This window comes from Fundulus heteroclitus, chromosome 23 (assembly GCF_011125445.2).
Source record: "Fundulus heteroclitus isolate FHET01 chromosome 23, MU-UCD_Fhet_4.1, whole genome shotgun sequence".
NCBI classification, from domain to species: Eukaryota; Metazoa; Chordata; class Actinopteri; order Cyprinodontiformes; family Fundulidae; genus Fundulus; species Fundulus heteroclitus.
This window is the reverse complement of record NC_046383.1, coordinates 27,900,557-27,916,697: the sequence shown is the minus strand read 5'-3', so window position 1 is coordinate 27,916,697 and position 16,141 is coordinate 27,900,557. Positions and strand designations below refer to the sequence as shown.

Sequence of the window (16,141 nt, the reverse complement as noted above, 5' to 3'; positions counted from 1 at the left end):
GCTAACCCTGGATGCTGACAGCTCCCCTTTTCTTCCCACATGTCGCATCTTTTGTTTACTTTGAGAGGAACGCGCGCGTCTAAACACAGAGTGGAATAGACCCACGACACTTTGCTCCGGCTGACAGCGCTATCAAAGGAGAGACGCCGAGAGGAGAGGAGGAGAGGCAGAGAAGAGAAGAGAAGAGAAGGGGGGTGGAAAGGAGGAGAGAGAGAGAGAGAGAGAGAGAGAGAGAGAGAGAGAGAGAGAGAGAGAGAGAGAGAGAGAGAAGGAGTGAAGGTGCGTTTTGATGTTTGGCATCCACGAGAGCATCCAGAGGAGTGGGAGTAGTATGAAAGAGGAGCCCATGGTGGCCGGGATGAACGCGGTTCGGACATGGATGCAGGGTGCCGGAGTGCTGGACGCCAACACAGCCGCCCAGAGGTGAGCCCGAGGCGGACTAGGCGCTGCGCTGCGCTGCGCTGCGCTGGCACCGCGGCGGGTGGAGAGCAAAGCGCGTTCTGATATGCGGCGTTTAAAGACGGAGCGGCGGATTCACTTGGGGGCAGAAAGGCGTCCCAAGAGGACGCAGCGGTGGGATAACCTCCGGTCCCGCTGGCATCTGAAGTTTTTTTTTTTTTATTCTAATATTTTATTTATTTATTTGTATCTCGAATCCACCTTGTCTGAACGCTTGACGCGGATCAGAGCTGTCTGACAGATTTCCAACGCGAGGCGTTTTAAATGCGGCTTCGGCCCAAAGTTTTTTTTAAGTTTGAAAAGTCAGTGGGGAGTTTTGCGCTTGGGCTTCTCTGTTCGCTTTTGGTGGTGGGGTTGTGATAAAGAAGCTTTTTCTCGCAGGGTCTTTTTTTTTAAAGCCTGCATGCATCAAGCTTGAATTTATTATTAACACTTTTTTGGCCCAAATTCTCGAAGTTGAAAAAAAACATATATGTATTTACAAGAAACCTGTCCTAATGCGGACGTGTCTAAATTGTGACAATCATAGCAAACCAGATAATTAACGTTTGTTTTCTGTTGTTGTTTTTTTGTTTGTTTGTTTTTTTGCTTGAATTATGATTCAATATCTCCACTATTTTTTCTTTTCCTTTTTCATTAATCGCTTCAATTAAATCGCGCACATGCAGCTTATTCAGTTTGGCTTGGACGTAAGACTCGGGGATAAGCAACGGAAGTGTATTATTATTATTGTTATTATTTACCTTATAAATTGCGTTTCTTTTTTTTATTGCCTTTATTTAATCTTGCTCATTTCCCCGCAGCGGAGTGGGTCTCGCTCGGGCGCACTTCGAGAAGCAGCCGCCCTCCAACCTCCGCAAGTCCAACTTCTTCCACTTCGTCCTGGCTTTGTACGACAGGCAGGGTCAGCCAGTGGAGATAGAGAGGACGACCTTTGTCGACTTTGTGGAGAAAGAAAAGGTGAGTTTTGATTTTATGTATTTATTTTTTATAAAAAAAAAGAAGAGAAAATGGATGATTTATTATAGAGGATCCCGGCGCCTAGATTTTTAATCGCTCAAATAATAAACGACGTGCGCGTCCGAGCGACTAATTCCTGACACGATATATGAAGCTGTTAAGTCAAAGTGATGAATTACCAGACGTGAGTTAACAAAGTAGCCAGACGCGCACAGCAGGGATCAATTCTTCCTGAAGGCTTCCCTGATGTGATTTTTAGTTGGGGGGAGCTTCCGAAAGCACCACAGACCGCTGATTGTTGTAGTTGGTGTTTTGATAAAAACATTTCAAAGAATCTCTTAATCTTTTTTTTTTCTTTCATCAATTTGTCCATCGTGGGAACTCTGTTGCTTAGTTTCCGCTCCTGGTGGATTTATTCTAAAAGCTTTAATCCTGCAGCAGATATTACCAGCCAACATGCTTCAAAAAACAAATATCAGAACCAGAATTTAATTTAATTCCTCACGAATCCGATCGCCATATTTTTTTTTTAGCGATTGCCTGGTTAAAATGTGAATTATTAATTAGCATTTATATGTTAGTTTGCGTGTGGATTGTCAGCTTCAAATCGTTTCCAGCGACTTTGCTGTGGCGCAGCAATCTATGGAAAATAGAGAGTAATATAAATTCTGATTTTAACCTAGTTTGTAAGGGGGGACAAATAAAAACTACAGATCACGTATTTGGTAACAGAACTTATTTTGAAAGTTGCGTTTTTCTTTCTTCATTTTCTTTCATTCAAGACGTAAAAAAACCCAAAAATAATTAAACATTCATGTTTTTCTGTTTTGTTTTGTCGAAATAAGGTGACCAAACGAATCTGCGTGCGTTACTGATTCTAAGCTAAATTAGCCAATTATTTATTTTTTTCAATTTGTTTGCTCTTTAGAAGCGAACAGATTTGAATTAGATCAGAGTTTGATCCTCGCCATATTTATCTAAAAATAATATCAGGCGGTGCTCCCGCTGCAAAGGGTCCCATGAGGAGGAGGAGGAGGAGGAAGAGGAGGAGGAGGAGGAGAGGGTTTGTTCGCTCTGACCGCCTCTCTCTGTGTTCGCTTCTGTTTTTATAGGAAACGACGGGGGAAAAGACCAACAATGGCATTCATTATAGGCTTCAGCTCCTCTACAGTAACGGTGAGTTTTTATTTTTTATATATATATTGTTACTTTTTTATGGAGCAAGCACAAAAGTCAAAAGAAAATTCCTGAAACTTTGGGACTAAATGATGAGCCAGTTTTTTTTATCTTAAATTATTTTATATATTTTTGCTTTACTAATTAATATGTTTTTTTTTAATTGCTTATCTTAAAAAAAATAATCTCAGAAATAAAAGCGCGCTCCCGATTCCTCCTGTTGTGTTGCTGTAATAAAAAGCAAGTAGGGGAATAAAAAAACTTTATTTGAAATAAAAGATTAAACCCAAATAACTTATAATTTTGTTTCTCCTGCGGTGTTTATTTATTCACAGCGTGTTTGGAAAATTAACTTTCTGGTTTCAACCAAAGTGACTGTTTGTTTGCAACTCAAACTGAAAGCTAGTCTTGACAGTGTGGAGTCCTGATTTTATTTAGTTATTTAAAAATTTTTATTTAATAATTTTTTTTGCAAGCTGCCTATAAGAGAGTGAAGGAAACAGAATTACTGGGTCTCAATGGATCAAACTTTTAGCAATCTAAGTCTCTCTCTCTCTCTCTCTCTCTCTCTCTCTCTCTCTCTCTCTCTCTCTCTCTCCCTCTCCCTCTCTCTCTCCCTCTCTCTCTCTCTCTGCAGGAATCCGGACAGAGCAGGACTTGTATGTTCGGCTCATCGACTCCATGACTAAACAGGTAGGAAAGAAAACCTGCATCAGACTTTGAGAAAGAGACAAAAAAAAGATTAGTTTGTCCTGCTGATTTGACCCCCCCCCCTTCCCAACACACACACACACACACACACACATAAACACACACACTCAAACTGCCTTGCTGCAAGCCTGTGTCTGAGACCCTTAACTTCAGCACAGCCCGGCCGGCTTGATAAACGACCTGTCTTACCTGTGGAACACATTTACAGAGGCCCAGAAAAGTAGAGGACATGTGTCCTCATACTCCTACTGCAGCCTGCAGGCGAGGATGGTGTGCCTGTGTGTGTGTGTGTGTGTGTGTGTTTGTTTTTCACGAGGTGGTTTATGTATATAAATGTGGTTATATGTATGAGAGAGAAATGTGTGTGCATATCACGTCTGTGTCTGTGTGTGTGTGTGTGTGAATATCTGTGCGAGGCGCAGGAGTGGTTGTGTGTCAGCGTTGGGGTAGAGACAGTGATGCATGCCAGCTCACTCTTTGAGGACCTTGACCCTCATTTCCTCAATGTGAAACAGAACAAACTATCCCAGAGTTGTGTTGCTGCGGCCAGAGCCACCGCACAAAAGAAACACAAAGTGGTGCACATGTTAGCTGGCCGCGCTCTGTGGGAATTCTTCGCGGGGCTGAATTAGACGGCGAGGAGCAAAGCAAAGCCCCCTCAACGCTGTTTTCATATCGGGCCTTTTGTTTTGCCAATTCTGCCTCTGGTGCCATTAGGCTCGGAGAGAGTTTGCCGTAGAATGAAAAGAGTAGGAGGAGATGATGTGTGCTTGCATGTTTATCAGGCTTTGTGTATGTGTGTGTGTGTGTGTGTGGTGGTGGTGGTGGGTGGGTGGGGGGGTTGCAGGGTGATCAAGCCCTAGAGAGCATGTTGAGCGGGGTTGGAGGGGTAACTAGACTAGATTTTTGGACGGCGAGCTGCATGGACCAGATGGTGCACTATCCTCCAGTCTGGCAGTCCAACTGCTCACTGTACACTGCGAACAAACATACGTGCAAGCACTAACACATATGCAGCACACACACACACACACACACACACACACACACGCACGCACACGGACAATATTCCCTCTTACCGTCTCTGTTGGAACACAGCGTTCCTGTTCGGGAGGACTGGATTCCCACGATACACGCATTTGCCAGATAGACAAACATTTCTACCAAAAACGAAAGACACACACATCCCTCTGTTTTTTGGTTTGGCTTGAAGTCCTGGTTGACTTTTCCATCAGCAGGGAGTGTTAAAAAATATGAATTATGAATCTTTATTTTTTTTTTATTTATTTATTTATTTTATTGGGTCCGGTCCTTGCAGCTTAGGCAAAGAGTGCATTGGGTCTGGTCACCTCTCAGCGTCACGGGCACATTTACTCTACAAAAAGGAGCATAACAGAATATGTCCCCTGTTGCTTATGTGACTTTATTGAATTAAAGACGAGAAAAACCACACCTGGTTAACCACACAAAATAGTTAGGATGCGAAACTTTAATAAAAAACAAAATACAAAGATGGCAAGGAAGGAAAGGAAAATGGTGGAGGGAAGCAGGGAAAGGACAATGGCCGTCATGACAACCATAATAAATGAAATGAAAGAAAAGTATAAATGAACAGACAGGGACAAACGTAATGGAAGCCCTGGTAAAGACTTGCAAATACAACCTTGATACATATTTATCTTTTACCGCAGTAACTTAAACTCACACTGAAAGCAAGCAGATTCTGTTTTTTTTTTTATTTCAGTACATTTCCTCAGTTGTAAAAAAAACCAAAAAAAAAAACATGTGTTAAGAAATGACAGCTGTAAACTAAGCCAGTGGTCACACAGTTACCGGTCCACCTGCTGTTAAAACTTAGTTGAACACTTTTGCCACTAGGAATGTATCTAATCTCTCACAGTTCTTGTAGCACACAGAGAGAGAGGGCTCTTACAGCCCCCACCCCCCCCCCCCCCACCACCACCACCACCTTCACAAGCTCTCAAGATCATCCAGAAACTGCGGGGTCTTCTCTTGTCCTTCCTTATTTTCAGTCTTCTTCAGGATTTAGGCTTGGGGACTGCGACGGCCGTTAAAGAAGTTCCACTTTTGCGTCTGGTTTGGTGAACCATGCCGACATATGTTGACCTAAAATGAGCTTGTGTGTCAAAAAATGATATAACGCCATGCGGTCTAAAAAGGCTACCAAGGAAGAGAAAGCAGGCCCACAGCATCACGGAGCCACCACAGAATGAATGCGACGGTGGGCGTGAGGGGCCCCTCCACATGTTGGACCTTTGTCTCACACCGAACGCACTTGCAGTGTCATGAAAACGTCTTAGTCTACTCTGAGAGCGAATCCCACTGTTCCTGTTAAACGCCCAGCATCTGTTAGCTGTCTCCACAGGTCTACATTTGTGATGGTAGGACAGAAAATGCTTCTTTTTTTTTTTCTTTTTTTTCTTCTGGCACCACTCAACCGTAACAACCAGTTGCATTGCAGATGGTGTTTTATTGTCGGTGTGGAGACTTTAGGACCCATTTTGCTGCAGTTCTCCAATCGTAAGCTTTCATTATTTACCTCCCCTACCAAGATCATCCATACTGCGCAGGGTGGCGAGTTAAATACGGCTCCGGCCTCCAGTCCAGGGGGAAAGTGGTTCTGACAAATGTCAGGTCATCTGCGGCAAACTGAAGGGTGCAGATTACTTTTTTTAGAAGTTCGTAAAAGGATTCAATTTATAAAAGCAATGCATAAATAAATAAATAAAATAACTTTGACATTTATTTTGATTTTAGCTATTACTTAACTTGGGATTTATACATTTACTCAAATTCAAAGTTGAATTTGTCTACATTTTTCCAGTGTGAGATTATGGTTCTGCAATAAAAGATTGGTTTATTGTAAGGCATTTTGCACATCTCAGTGAATATGCCACATGCATTCATACACATGCAAACATGCAGTACAAATCTAAATAAAAAAAAACTACTGAAAACAAATGCTGCATGATGAGCTGCACGTGTCTCCTGCATCCTTAAGCCATGAAAGTAACAAATGTAATCAACTGAATGTATTTTGTTGTGATTGTTCCTCTTCTCTCTCTCTCTCTCTCTCTCTCTCTTAGGCGATTGTTTACGAGGGTCAGGATAAAAATCCGGAGATGTGTCGGGTCCTCTTGACCCACGAGATCATGTGCAGGTGAGCCAAACTCAACGGCCAGCTCGTTATTTATATCCCTCCGCAGCTCAGAAAGATGACATAAAGTGGGCGGCTGGATTACGATAGAAATCTTATAATTTTCCTCAAAGTGGGTTGGAGAGATGGGCCCTGGCCTATTTCTGTTTTGCACGTGCACGCATGTCTCTGTGTGTGTGTGTGTGTGTGTGTGTGTGAGTGTGTGTGTGTGCATCCCTCTCATGTTCAGCTAATTAGGACAAGGAAAAGCTCATTACTCAAACCCATCCTCCTCGGGCCCCTGTGTAATACGCGGCGGCTTGCCTTGTCCTGACACTGAGCTATGTGCAGACTCAGATTTTAACGCGAGACACGGAGACGCGTTCGGGGGCTCCAAAAGCGGCAGAGCGCCATCAATAAAAGCGTCACGCCAGCCTGCGATGGAGCCGTCCCACAAGAGCCGGCCGGGCTTGGAACGAGCGAGCTGCGCGCGGAGAGGACGGCCGGTTGGCGAAGAGCGCGCGGCCGCTTCCTGGTTATCGCGCGAGGCGATTTGGAACCACTTGTTTTCGTATGCTGCAGGAAACAGTGGAGATCAGAAATCCGATCTGGCTCTCCAAGCCTGCCGTCCTGAGGGACTAGAGAAAGCATGGAGGGGAGAGGGGGGGCGGGGAGGGTCAGCCTCTCAGTTGTCTTCCTCCATCTCCGCCCACACACTCATGCATAGGAAGCACACATGTAGTTAGGCGCAGGTAGACGCAGACATGCAGACACGGAGGAATAAAGGTAGACGTGGTGTTACTTTTTCTTTTGGGAGCGTGGAGGAGGAGAGGGGGGGGGGGCAGTACACTGTTACACTGCTCGGCAGTCAAATGATTCTAAGAGGACTCGTCACATCAGTATGCAGCCCCCTTTTACCCAGCATGCAACGCTCCCCAGGTCCAGTGGGACCACTCTGTGACCCACTTCTGAGAGAGAGAGAGAGAAAGAGTGCAAAATGAGAAAGAGAGGGGCGGGATAGAGGGAGGGGGACGAGAGCTGAGGAAAAATAGAGAACATAAGATGTCTGGTTGTGTGATGTCTGACAGAAATGGAGCTAACCTGAGCCCTGGAGGCTAATTCAAGTTTGTATCCAGCCCCGTTCCAGCTCGCTCCCCTAAACTTCACCTAAAAGCACTCCGCTGATCCGCAGAACGAGCCCCGGTCTTACCGTGAAATCCCGAATCTCGTCTCCTGTTTTGAACCCCCCAAAAAAAGTCCCACGCCCTCTCACTCGCCGCTTTCTCGCTCCTGCATCCACACACACACACCTGTCTTCCCCCCCCCCCTCTGAGACGTGTCTTATCTCGCTGTCTCTGTTGTTGTTCGCCTCTCACCGTTCTGTGGCCTTTCCCTTGCAGTCGGTGCTGCGATAAGAAGAGCTGCGGCAACAGGAACGAGACCCCGTCAGACCCCGTCATCATCGACAGGTAAGGCCCAGCTCACACTTTGCGAACACAAAGCACGTGGCCCCCGCCATGGTGAAATGGTGAAAGCCACAGGCCAGAAAGTGTTCCACAAAGGCGGGAAAAAAAAAATCAACATCAAAGCAGGTTTTGACGCACGCTTTTTTTAGTCGAGGAAATCTCCCAGGCCGCGTGAAAACGGAGGCCACAGGTTGTTGTGTTTGTTTTCAGGGGCCGCATAATGTTGTGTGTACTCCAAAAAAAAAAAAAACCCCAGCAGTAAATTATGTTCCGGAGGCTGTGAGGGGATGAAGTGCAGGAGCAATCACGCAGCAGTTGAGCTCTGCTTCAAGTGTGGTCAAACAGCGTTGGTGTGGTTGTGCTGATGACTTAACTGATGAGCAGTTTGGGTTACAGCGTCAGTCTGGGGGTGAACGTGAGTGTGTGTGTGTGTGTGTTGGCTGAAAAACGGTTTGCTGCGTTTGACAAACACACACACACACACACACAAGTCGCCTGAAATGTGTGCCTTTCTCCTGTTGCCATAAACTTGCTCTGAGCGATGCTGTGGCTTGTGTGATTTAAAGCCAGTCAGGAAAAAGAAAAGCCCTGTAGATTTACTGTCCAGCCTCAGCTGTGCGTGTGTGTGCGTTTGTGTTTGTGTGTATTCGAGCTTCAAGCATGCAGATTTAAAGGGATGGTTCGGCACGTTTGAAATTAGGTGATGTGAGTAGGTTAAAAGCAGGCAGTATGTTACCTGCTGTGACGTAGACAGATTAGCCGGTCCTGGAGGCTAACGCTAGCAGCTTGTCAGAGAAGAGGCGCCGAGACCAAAGCTGTCTTCCTCCATCACCAAACAACAACAAATCCCCCCAAAACGCCACGGCACTTTTATGACTCTTTAAACCGTTGCCGCGTTTGCAGTGTGCAGCTATTGCGGAGAAGGTAACGCTTATTTACACGAGACGTTGAGGTCGGCGGCAGCAGAACATGTAAACATGTGAACGCGCTTCCAGTTAGAGTAACTGTCTGATATAAAAGGGAGGCAGCGTAAAAATCCATAAAACTTGTTCTCCGAGTTTGTTACCATGATTTCGCTTTTACACGTTTGGATTTTATATCAGACAGTAGATGGACACACACCGTCAGCCATTAATGTGAGTCATTGACGATTCTCCTCTACGTAGGCTTTTAACATGAGCTCCAACCGTCTTAAATACTCCAGGAGCAAATATTTCAGTTTTTTTATTCAGCTGTCTGCTTTCCAGCGTTCTTCATTACTTCATTACTCATAATGGCGTTCTCATATGCTGTAGCGACGACGTTGACCTTGGCCTGAACGTCTGTGAGCTGGTGACTTTAACCCACGTTGGGTGCCACATGTTGAAGTGTGGCTTCTCCCACAGACAGTTTTATCAGAAGCATCACCTCTTTGCAGTGGATCAGGTTTGAAACAAATTGCTGGGTACTGCATCTCGGACATTGGCCCCAACCAGATGCCGCAGGTGTTGGTTGTTTAACAAAAAATTATATGAGATCTTTTATTCCGTCATCATAGGTTGTCGTTTTCTATTGACCTTAGCGCGAACTGTAAACACTTCTCAGAGAAAGAAAGGCCATGTCCTGCCTCCATTTAATGAGTAAATAATCATCGGATCCGGTCAATAACAACCCATTGTCAACATAATGAGAGTTTAAAGCTCCATCTATTGGTATTTGCAAGAATCTTTGTGACTATTTTAAATCGGAGTAGTTTTAAGGGTCATGGTCCCTCAACCTAGACATTAGTTTTTAGCTTCCAGGACTTAAATACCTGGAATTACAGCTGTAAATGCCGAAGATAATAGCTAGCATTTCTGCTGTTTTTAAACAACTAGATATTAAAAAGGTATTTTTATGTGGAGATTTTTTTAACGAACCTTTGGAGTATTTGTATTGCATATAGAAGAAAAAAGCTGATCATTATTTCCCCTGGAAATGGAGGTGGGAGGCGGTGCGCCATCAATGAGCTCCCTGAGTGAAACCCATGCTAAGACAAAACACGGATGTGTTTCTACATATAAGTAAAGTAAGTCTGGTTAGAAATTAGTGAAACAGCACTCACTTACACCGCTGTTATGATAATTATCATTGGTTTTTAATGCTGCATTAGTAATATCAGAGAGAAGTCCCATCCTGGTTTCATTCTCAGTAATTGTTTCACTCAGGACGATCATTTATGGTGCACTGCATTCACCTTCATGTACAGTACATTACACTTATGTTCTCTATGGATAAGCGTCCAGCGCAAAAATAAGGATGGTTTAAACAATTAGAAAATAGCATCCAAATAAACTACGATGACACTTCGGAAATCTACTTTAGGCTAGTCGTTAGCATCAGCCACCAGGACAAGCTTATACTACATGACGAAATGTCCCGACTAAAGTTATCTTGACCAGTCATGGTTAATATCTCAGCTACATTAGATACCTCTCTGGACATTTACATTTAGTAAAAATGCAGATTAGGTGGTCCCAGAAGCTAACGCTAACGGCCCGTCAGAGCAGGACCGAGACCAGAACAGATTTGTACCAGCAACTTCAGTCGTAAGAATATCAAAGGTAGGAGAGAGTGTACCAACAATGCTCTGTGTGTAAGAAGCACATTCAGAGAAAGTCTTTCTAGCCCTTGTACCCTTTTTTTTTTTTTTTTAAAGAAAATTAGATGGTATTTTTGCTATTTTAATCTGTCTGTGCTTTTTATCAAACAGTTCAGGGAAATGCATATTGAGATTGGCAGATTAATTATACTGTTGACATTGCCGAAAAATGCTTATTCTGTTCTTAGTGCTTGTTTCAAACAGGAAGATTGTCGGCCTCCTTAACTCCATGTAGTGCACGTCATAATTGGTAACTAATGCTCCAATACAAAAGTCAAAACAATTTGATCTATTTGGATCAAATTGCATCCATTTGGTCCATTTTAGTCTTGATCTCTTTCAGACTAGCTGTTAGCTTTAGCCTCCAGAAGCAGTTCATCTGAATATATACAAAATAAAGATATAAAATTGTGTGTTACTACATGTCACTGCTTCTAGCCTTTAATGGAACCTCACTTCAAAAACTCTGAAATATGCCAAGAGGACGGATCTGAACCGAACCGAAAGAGAGGTTTTACACATTTAGAAGGAAAAATGTCTGTCTTGTCTGTGTTTTGTGAGCGGCAACAAGTCTGAGCGTCTCCGTCGTGTGTCTGATTTGAATTTTGTCACGTTTTGAGTGTATTTTTGTGAGTGTTAATGAGGCAGTGACCTGTGCTATCTGATGAACGCAGCTGTCCCTGTTCTCGCTGCTGCTCCGTGAAAAGCTGCTCTTTACCTGCGTATGCATGTGTCTGTTTGTGCACAACTTTTGCACGTTGTTTGTGTGTGCGTGTGCGTGCGTGTGTGTCCGTGTGTTTGAACGCCACCCTCGTTCCGCTCCGCTGAAGCGGAAGGCCTCACCTCAGCGCTCCCTGAGACAGCTGCACCCCACCACGTGGCCTCAGACATACACGCCTCACCCATCACTCTCTGTCATATTTGTGACTTTTTTTGGATTTTTTTTTTTTTTTTTTGGTTGTTGCTTTTTTTTTCTTTTTTTCTTTTTTACTTGTTGATTTTTCTCCACTCTCGGTACGTTGTCGTTCTTTGGCTCCACTTTCACCCCCTCCGCCCCCCGCCCCTCGCCAAAACGGAGAGGAGCAGGCAAGCTGAGAACGGCTGTCCCCACACCGAGCTGCGTGTTGTGTCCGTATTCCCCTGGCGGCCCAAGGCTCAGGTGTGAGGGCAGCGTTAACGAACAACAAATTAGAACAGGAGGAGGCAAAACAACAGCAATATCTCAGTTTTCCTCTCCAGCAAGCACTCTCTCTGGACAGGAAAAATAGGTCAGGTGAGTGCAGAGCTGCTGGGGAGGGAGTGAGGGAGTGAGGGGGGCAAGTTTTTAAAGGAGGGACCGGAGGGGGATGAGAGTGAAGGAGGTGGAATTATACGTTTGCTCATTTAGCGCCAATATATTCTTGGCAATTGTAATAATCAAGGATTCATAAACAAACAAACAACTGCGAGGCTGGAACTACTGACTCAATTACCGTGAGCTCCCCTCCTTCAAATTCATAAAGAAATACCATCAGCAGGCCCCTCTCCACCCTTGAAGTTATTTAGTTCGTTAAATAAGGGCTCGTTAGCCCTCTGCTGTTTCGCAGAGATGATTAGATTTTACAGCCCTAATTAGCCGGGCTAGCTCTAACTCTTCTGGAAGAGTAATGGGTGTGATTGCCTAATTAGCTCCCTCTCGTTAAGTCGGGGGAGAAACAGGCCACTGCAGCAAAACCGCGGGAACGAAGGGGAAAAAAATAAAGTCGGCTAATGAGAAACTTATTTGATTGTTAGGAGAACAAATGCGGTGCGGTGCGGTGTGGAATCCGCGTCGCTGTAACACGCTCGCCGGGAGAATCTCCGCGCTCGACGAAAAGGCAGTTTTGTTTTGGGCTTTAAGCTTTTATAAAAAAGGCTTGTCTGTTTATCGTGTGATTGCAAGAGGCACTTATGTGTTTGTCTCGCCTTACTGGAGAGATGAGGAACGTATAAGCGAATCTTTTAATGCATCTCACACTGGACTGGTTTGAAAATCTAACATTTAGTTAGTCGTGGTGGTAGATGTGGATTTTATCTTTGTCTTATCATACTGGTTCTGAATTTGTTGGAACCCCCAGACATATCTTGGAAGAATGCGACAGAAGCAAGCGCTCAGGAACTTCTGATCGGTAATCTGTGACTTCATGTTACTGTGGGGAATAAATATGATGTGACACAATCCTGGACAAGGACCTGCATTGATATTTTCACCACGCGTGCTCACAGGAGCTCGCTCGTGGAGGACTGCAGCAAAAGAGTGGCATCTTGAGGTCTCCATAGGAACCATTACGCGCCATCTGCATGCCAACCAGTTGCTCTGGAAGTGGGCCAGGAAAAAAACAAAAAAAAAAAGGAATTTATTTAATACCACCAAAAGCACAAGTATGTGGAATATTCTAAACATCGGCTGCAATTTAATAGATTTGTTTTAGTTACATGAGATTAAGACCAAGTCGTTTAGTGTGGCGGAGGAGGTGTGATGCTGTTGGGCTGTTTCTTTCTCCCCAGAAGGTCGTGGGAACATTGTTTTGAGAGCGCTTACGTCGTCCTGAACTCTTTGAAATATCGGGACGTACTAGATAAAAACGTGCTGCCAGCAGGAAACTGAAAAAAAAAACGAGTCGTCAGTTTCAGCAGATAAACTGACCAAACCACCATCGGGGTTCATCAGACGCAATCAGCCTTCTTTTAATGGCCGTCTCAGACCCCAGGACCAAAGAAAATCCCGTCGGGAACACTTGAAGTCACTCCAGAGAGGGGAGCATAAGAGAAGACCCAGGACTCATAGAAAAACACGAAAAACATCTGTCTGTATACGCCAACAAACGATGTGAATCAACAAACGATGTGAAGCGCTTGCCACAGACGTGGCAAGCGCTTAGAAATTCAGATAGACTCCCGCGTGACGCGCCGTGTCCGTTCTTGACTCCGGTCGAGGGAAGCAGCTGAAAGGTGAGACGCCGCCGTGCGTCTCTCCCCCCCCAGGGAAGCGTGTGTGTGGCCCGCCGCGGCGTCTGACGGTGGCAGCGTGTTACGAGGGGCGTCCTTAACCCCTCAAAGCTCCGTTTCCTCCTCTCGCCATCACTCCTGCTTAGCGTGGGGTTAATCGTATGCAGGCGCTGGCTGTGATCAGTCCATCATGTGCTTGGATGGGCCTCAAATCACAACCACATTCCCCCCCGGCTTGTGCACAGCTACCCTGCCTCTCTGTGGAGCCTAAACGCCCCCCCCTTTGATAATTCGGCTTAATGACGGCTTCGTTTACATCAACGAGCAGATTAGCAGCTTGAATTTAAGATTTCGGTGGTCGACGCAAAAATCAGAAAGGTTTAGCCGTAATTTTCCGTCACGTGTTTTTAACTGCGTAACTTTAAATTGTGTTTAATGTGATTTAGAGGACTGCCTTTTTTTAAGATCTAAAGGGAGCATCGACCGATTCTGAGCCAAGGCAGCATAATCCCGTATGCAACACGGTTCCCTTCCCTGTTATAAGAGCTGCGTAGTTTCCTGTGGGATAGCGAGTAAACTGTGGGAAGAAAACTGCACCAAACAAATGTCCAAAAATTAGGAAAGACTTTCCTGCCAGCAGCCAAGCATCAGCATCTAGAACAAACTAATGGTGAGTCAGAGATTTTTAATCCAAGGATGTGCCGGCCAGATTTGTGTAAATATTGAATATTGGGGGGAGTGACTTCTTGTTCTTTTGTAGGCTAACAAAAAGCTTTTCTAATCTTTCAAACGTCCTTTCTTCGGGAGTGTCACTATCCCTCCAGCACCGTGTGTCCTCTCCTGGCTCCTGCCACCTGTATCCTGTGGCCCTTTCCTCCTCATCCAGCTCTGACTGGCCTGCTGCAGGGTGTCCCCCAGGCAGGGAGAGCTTCTCTGCAGTGGGGGGGTTAGGGGTGTGGAAAGACTCTGTGACCAAAGATAAGGATCCACTGATTAACCCGGCAAGGCCATTGGGCTGACCCTCTTCAGTAAAAGTAAAAAAAAAAAAAAAAAAAGGGTCAACCCATAGAGCGTTCTGTCAGGTTTATTGCTGTTTTTAATCTTGTATGTGTTTGGGTTTGCGCACGCTCCCCCGGCCCGTCTGTTAATGTTGCCCATTTCCTCGCATGCGTGTCTGTGCTTGGATATCCGCGTGTGTGTGTGCTGATGGAGGCCATTTCCTGATGAGTGCGTACGCGCGCGAGCGTCTTGAGTGAAGAATGTCGGGCAGGAAGTGCTCCTCCCGGGGAGGGTGATGTCATGGCCCGCTGTTTCCTGTTCTCCAAGCCTGTGAAGCAGACTCGCTCCCAGCCTCGAGGGTGGGAAGCTCGCCGCCGCCGACCCGCTTTCGGTCCGCCTTTCGGACACCTGACGTGTCTCGAAGTTTGTTTTCCCGCGGAAGCTCTGAACGCTTTCCAACGCAACGAAAACTCCCCATTTTGTCCCAGAATCTCTCCTTTGGGGAGCCGCTATTGTTGTTTTGGTTGTTTTTGTTTGGATGCACTTCCTGGGGTGAGAGGTCATGTGTTGCCTTAGCCGGCTAACGTGCAGTAGTGAATAATGTATGTCATTGACTTTATGTCAGCTCTTCCAGCCCCCCAAGCAGAGCCCACCCATGTTTAATTCATCCATCTCGTCTGTGTGTGTGTGTGTGTGTGTTAGTGTGTGTGTGTGCACAGAAGTGTGCAAACGTCTGTGTGTGCGTGCGTCATTTAGAGGCCTAGTCTGCACCTGTCCAGCCATTAGCCCCCTTCTCATTTGCATTTGATGCTAATGCGGTTTACTGGCAGCGCCATCCGTCCCTTTAGTTTAGTTTCATTTTCAGGACTGTAATAGTGAGAAGGTGAGCCCACTCCGCGCCGAGGAGCCGTCCTACATTCTTGGGGCCGCATCTGCCGGCGTCTGAATATCGGATGGGTCTTCGTTATTTTCTTTTACGACCCTGTTTTGTTTCATGCGCTGCTCCACTTTTTTCTTTTTTTCCTTTTTCTTTTTTGACATATTGTCTCTGACCGCCTATCAGAAGTTTGACATTTCCCACCAGGACAAAGGGACGCTTGAAACAGTGACATGACAACCCGGCGGTGTCAGAGTGTTCCTTCCTTTTTTTTTTTTTATTTCTCTTCTTTTTTTTGTTACTTGTTTGAGTTTCTTTCATCCGGATCTCCTTCGAAAGCTGCGCAGACTTCCCTCTCCTAGGAAGATGTTTGTGCTGCTGTTGATGTGCCGATTCTTTTTTTCGTGCAAGAGGGTGTGGGAAGTAGGGGGGGGCGAGGATGCATTAGACGTTATGGGAGGCTTTGAAAAGGACTGGCCCTTAGCTGGTTGTGATGTTTGTGCAGGGCTCAGGGGCAAAGAGGCAGAGTTGCTGGCTCATCGATATGCAGGCAGAACTCCCCTCCCGCAGGTGCTGTAGTTGCCTCGCAGATTTGCCTCACACACACAAACACACACACATGCACACACACGCACAAACACGCACGCACAGGAGCAGCAAAAAAATATAGCACATGTTGTGCAAAAAATATTGTGTGCACACACACACACACAAAAACACGCACAGATGCACATTGACCCGCAGCTTTC

General features: G+C 45.4%; 1 protein-coding gene across 3 annotated transcripts in view; it reads left to right on the top strand.

The window, feature by feature from the left end:
- The first annotated feature begins 215 nt into the window (after positions 1-215).
- The window catches only part of ebf1a (EBF transcription factor 1a), an 85,271-nt gene continuing 69,345 nt past the window's right edge, over positions 216-16,141 (top strand). For 2 of the 3 annotated variants that reach the window (XM_036126900.1, XM_036126899.1), the window contains exons 1-6: positions 217-423; positions 1,263-1,419; positions 2,532-2,595; positions 3,233-3,288; positions 6,414-6,487; positions 7,864-7,932. In XM_036126900.1, the coding sequence (XP_035982793.1) occupies positions 290-423; positions 1,263-1,419; positions 2,532-2,595; positions 3,233-3,288; positions 6,414-6,487; positions 7,864-7,932 (554 nt within the window). In that variant the 5' untranslated portion in view covers positions 217-289. Of the gene's footprint in view, positions 424-1,262; positions 1,420-2,531; positions 2,596-3,232; positions 3,289-6,413; positions 6,488-7,863; positions 7,933-16,141 lie in introns of all 3 variants that reach the window. The other variant, XM_036126901.1, reaches the window with a different exon arrangement.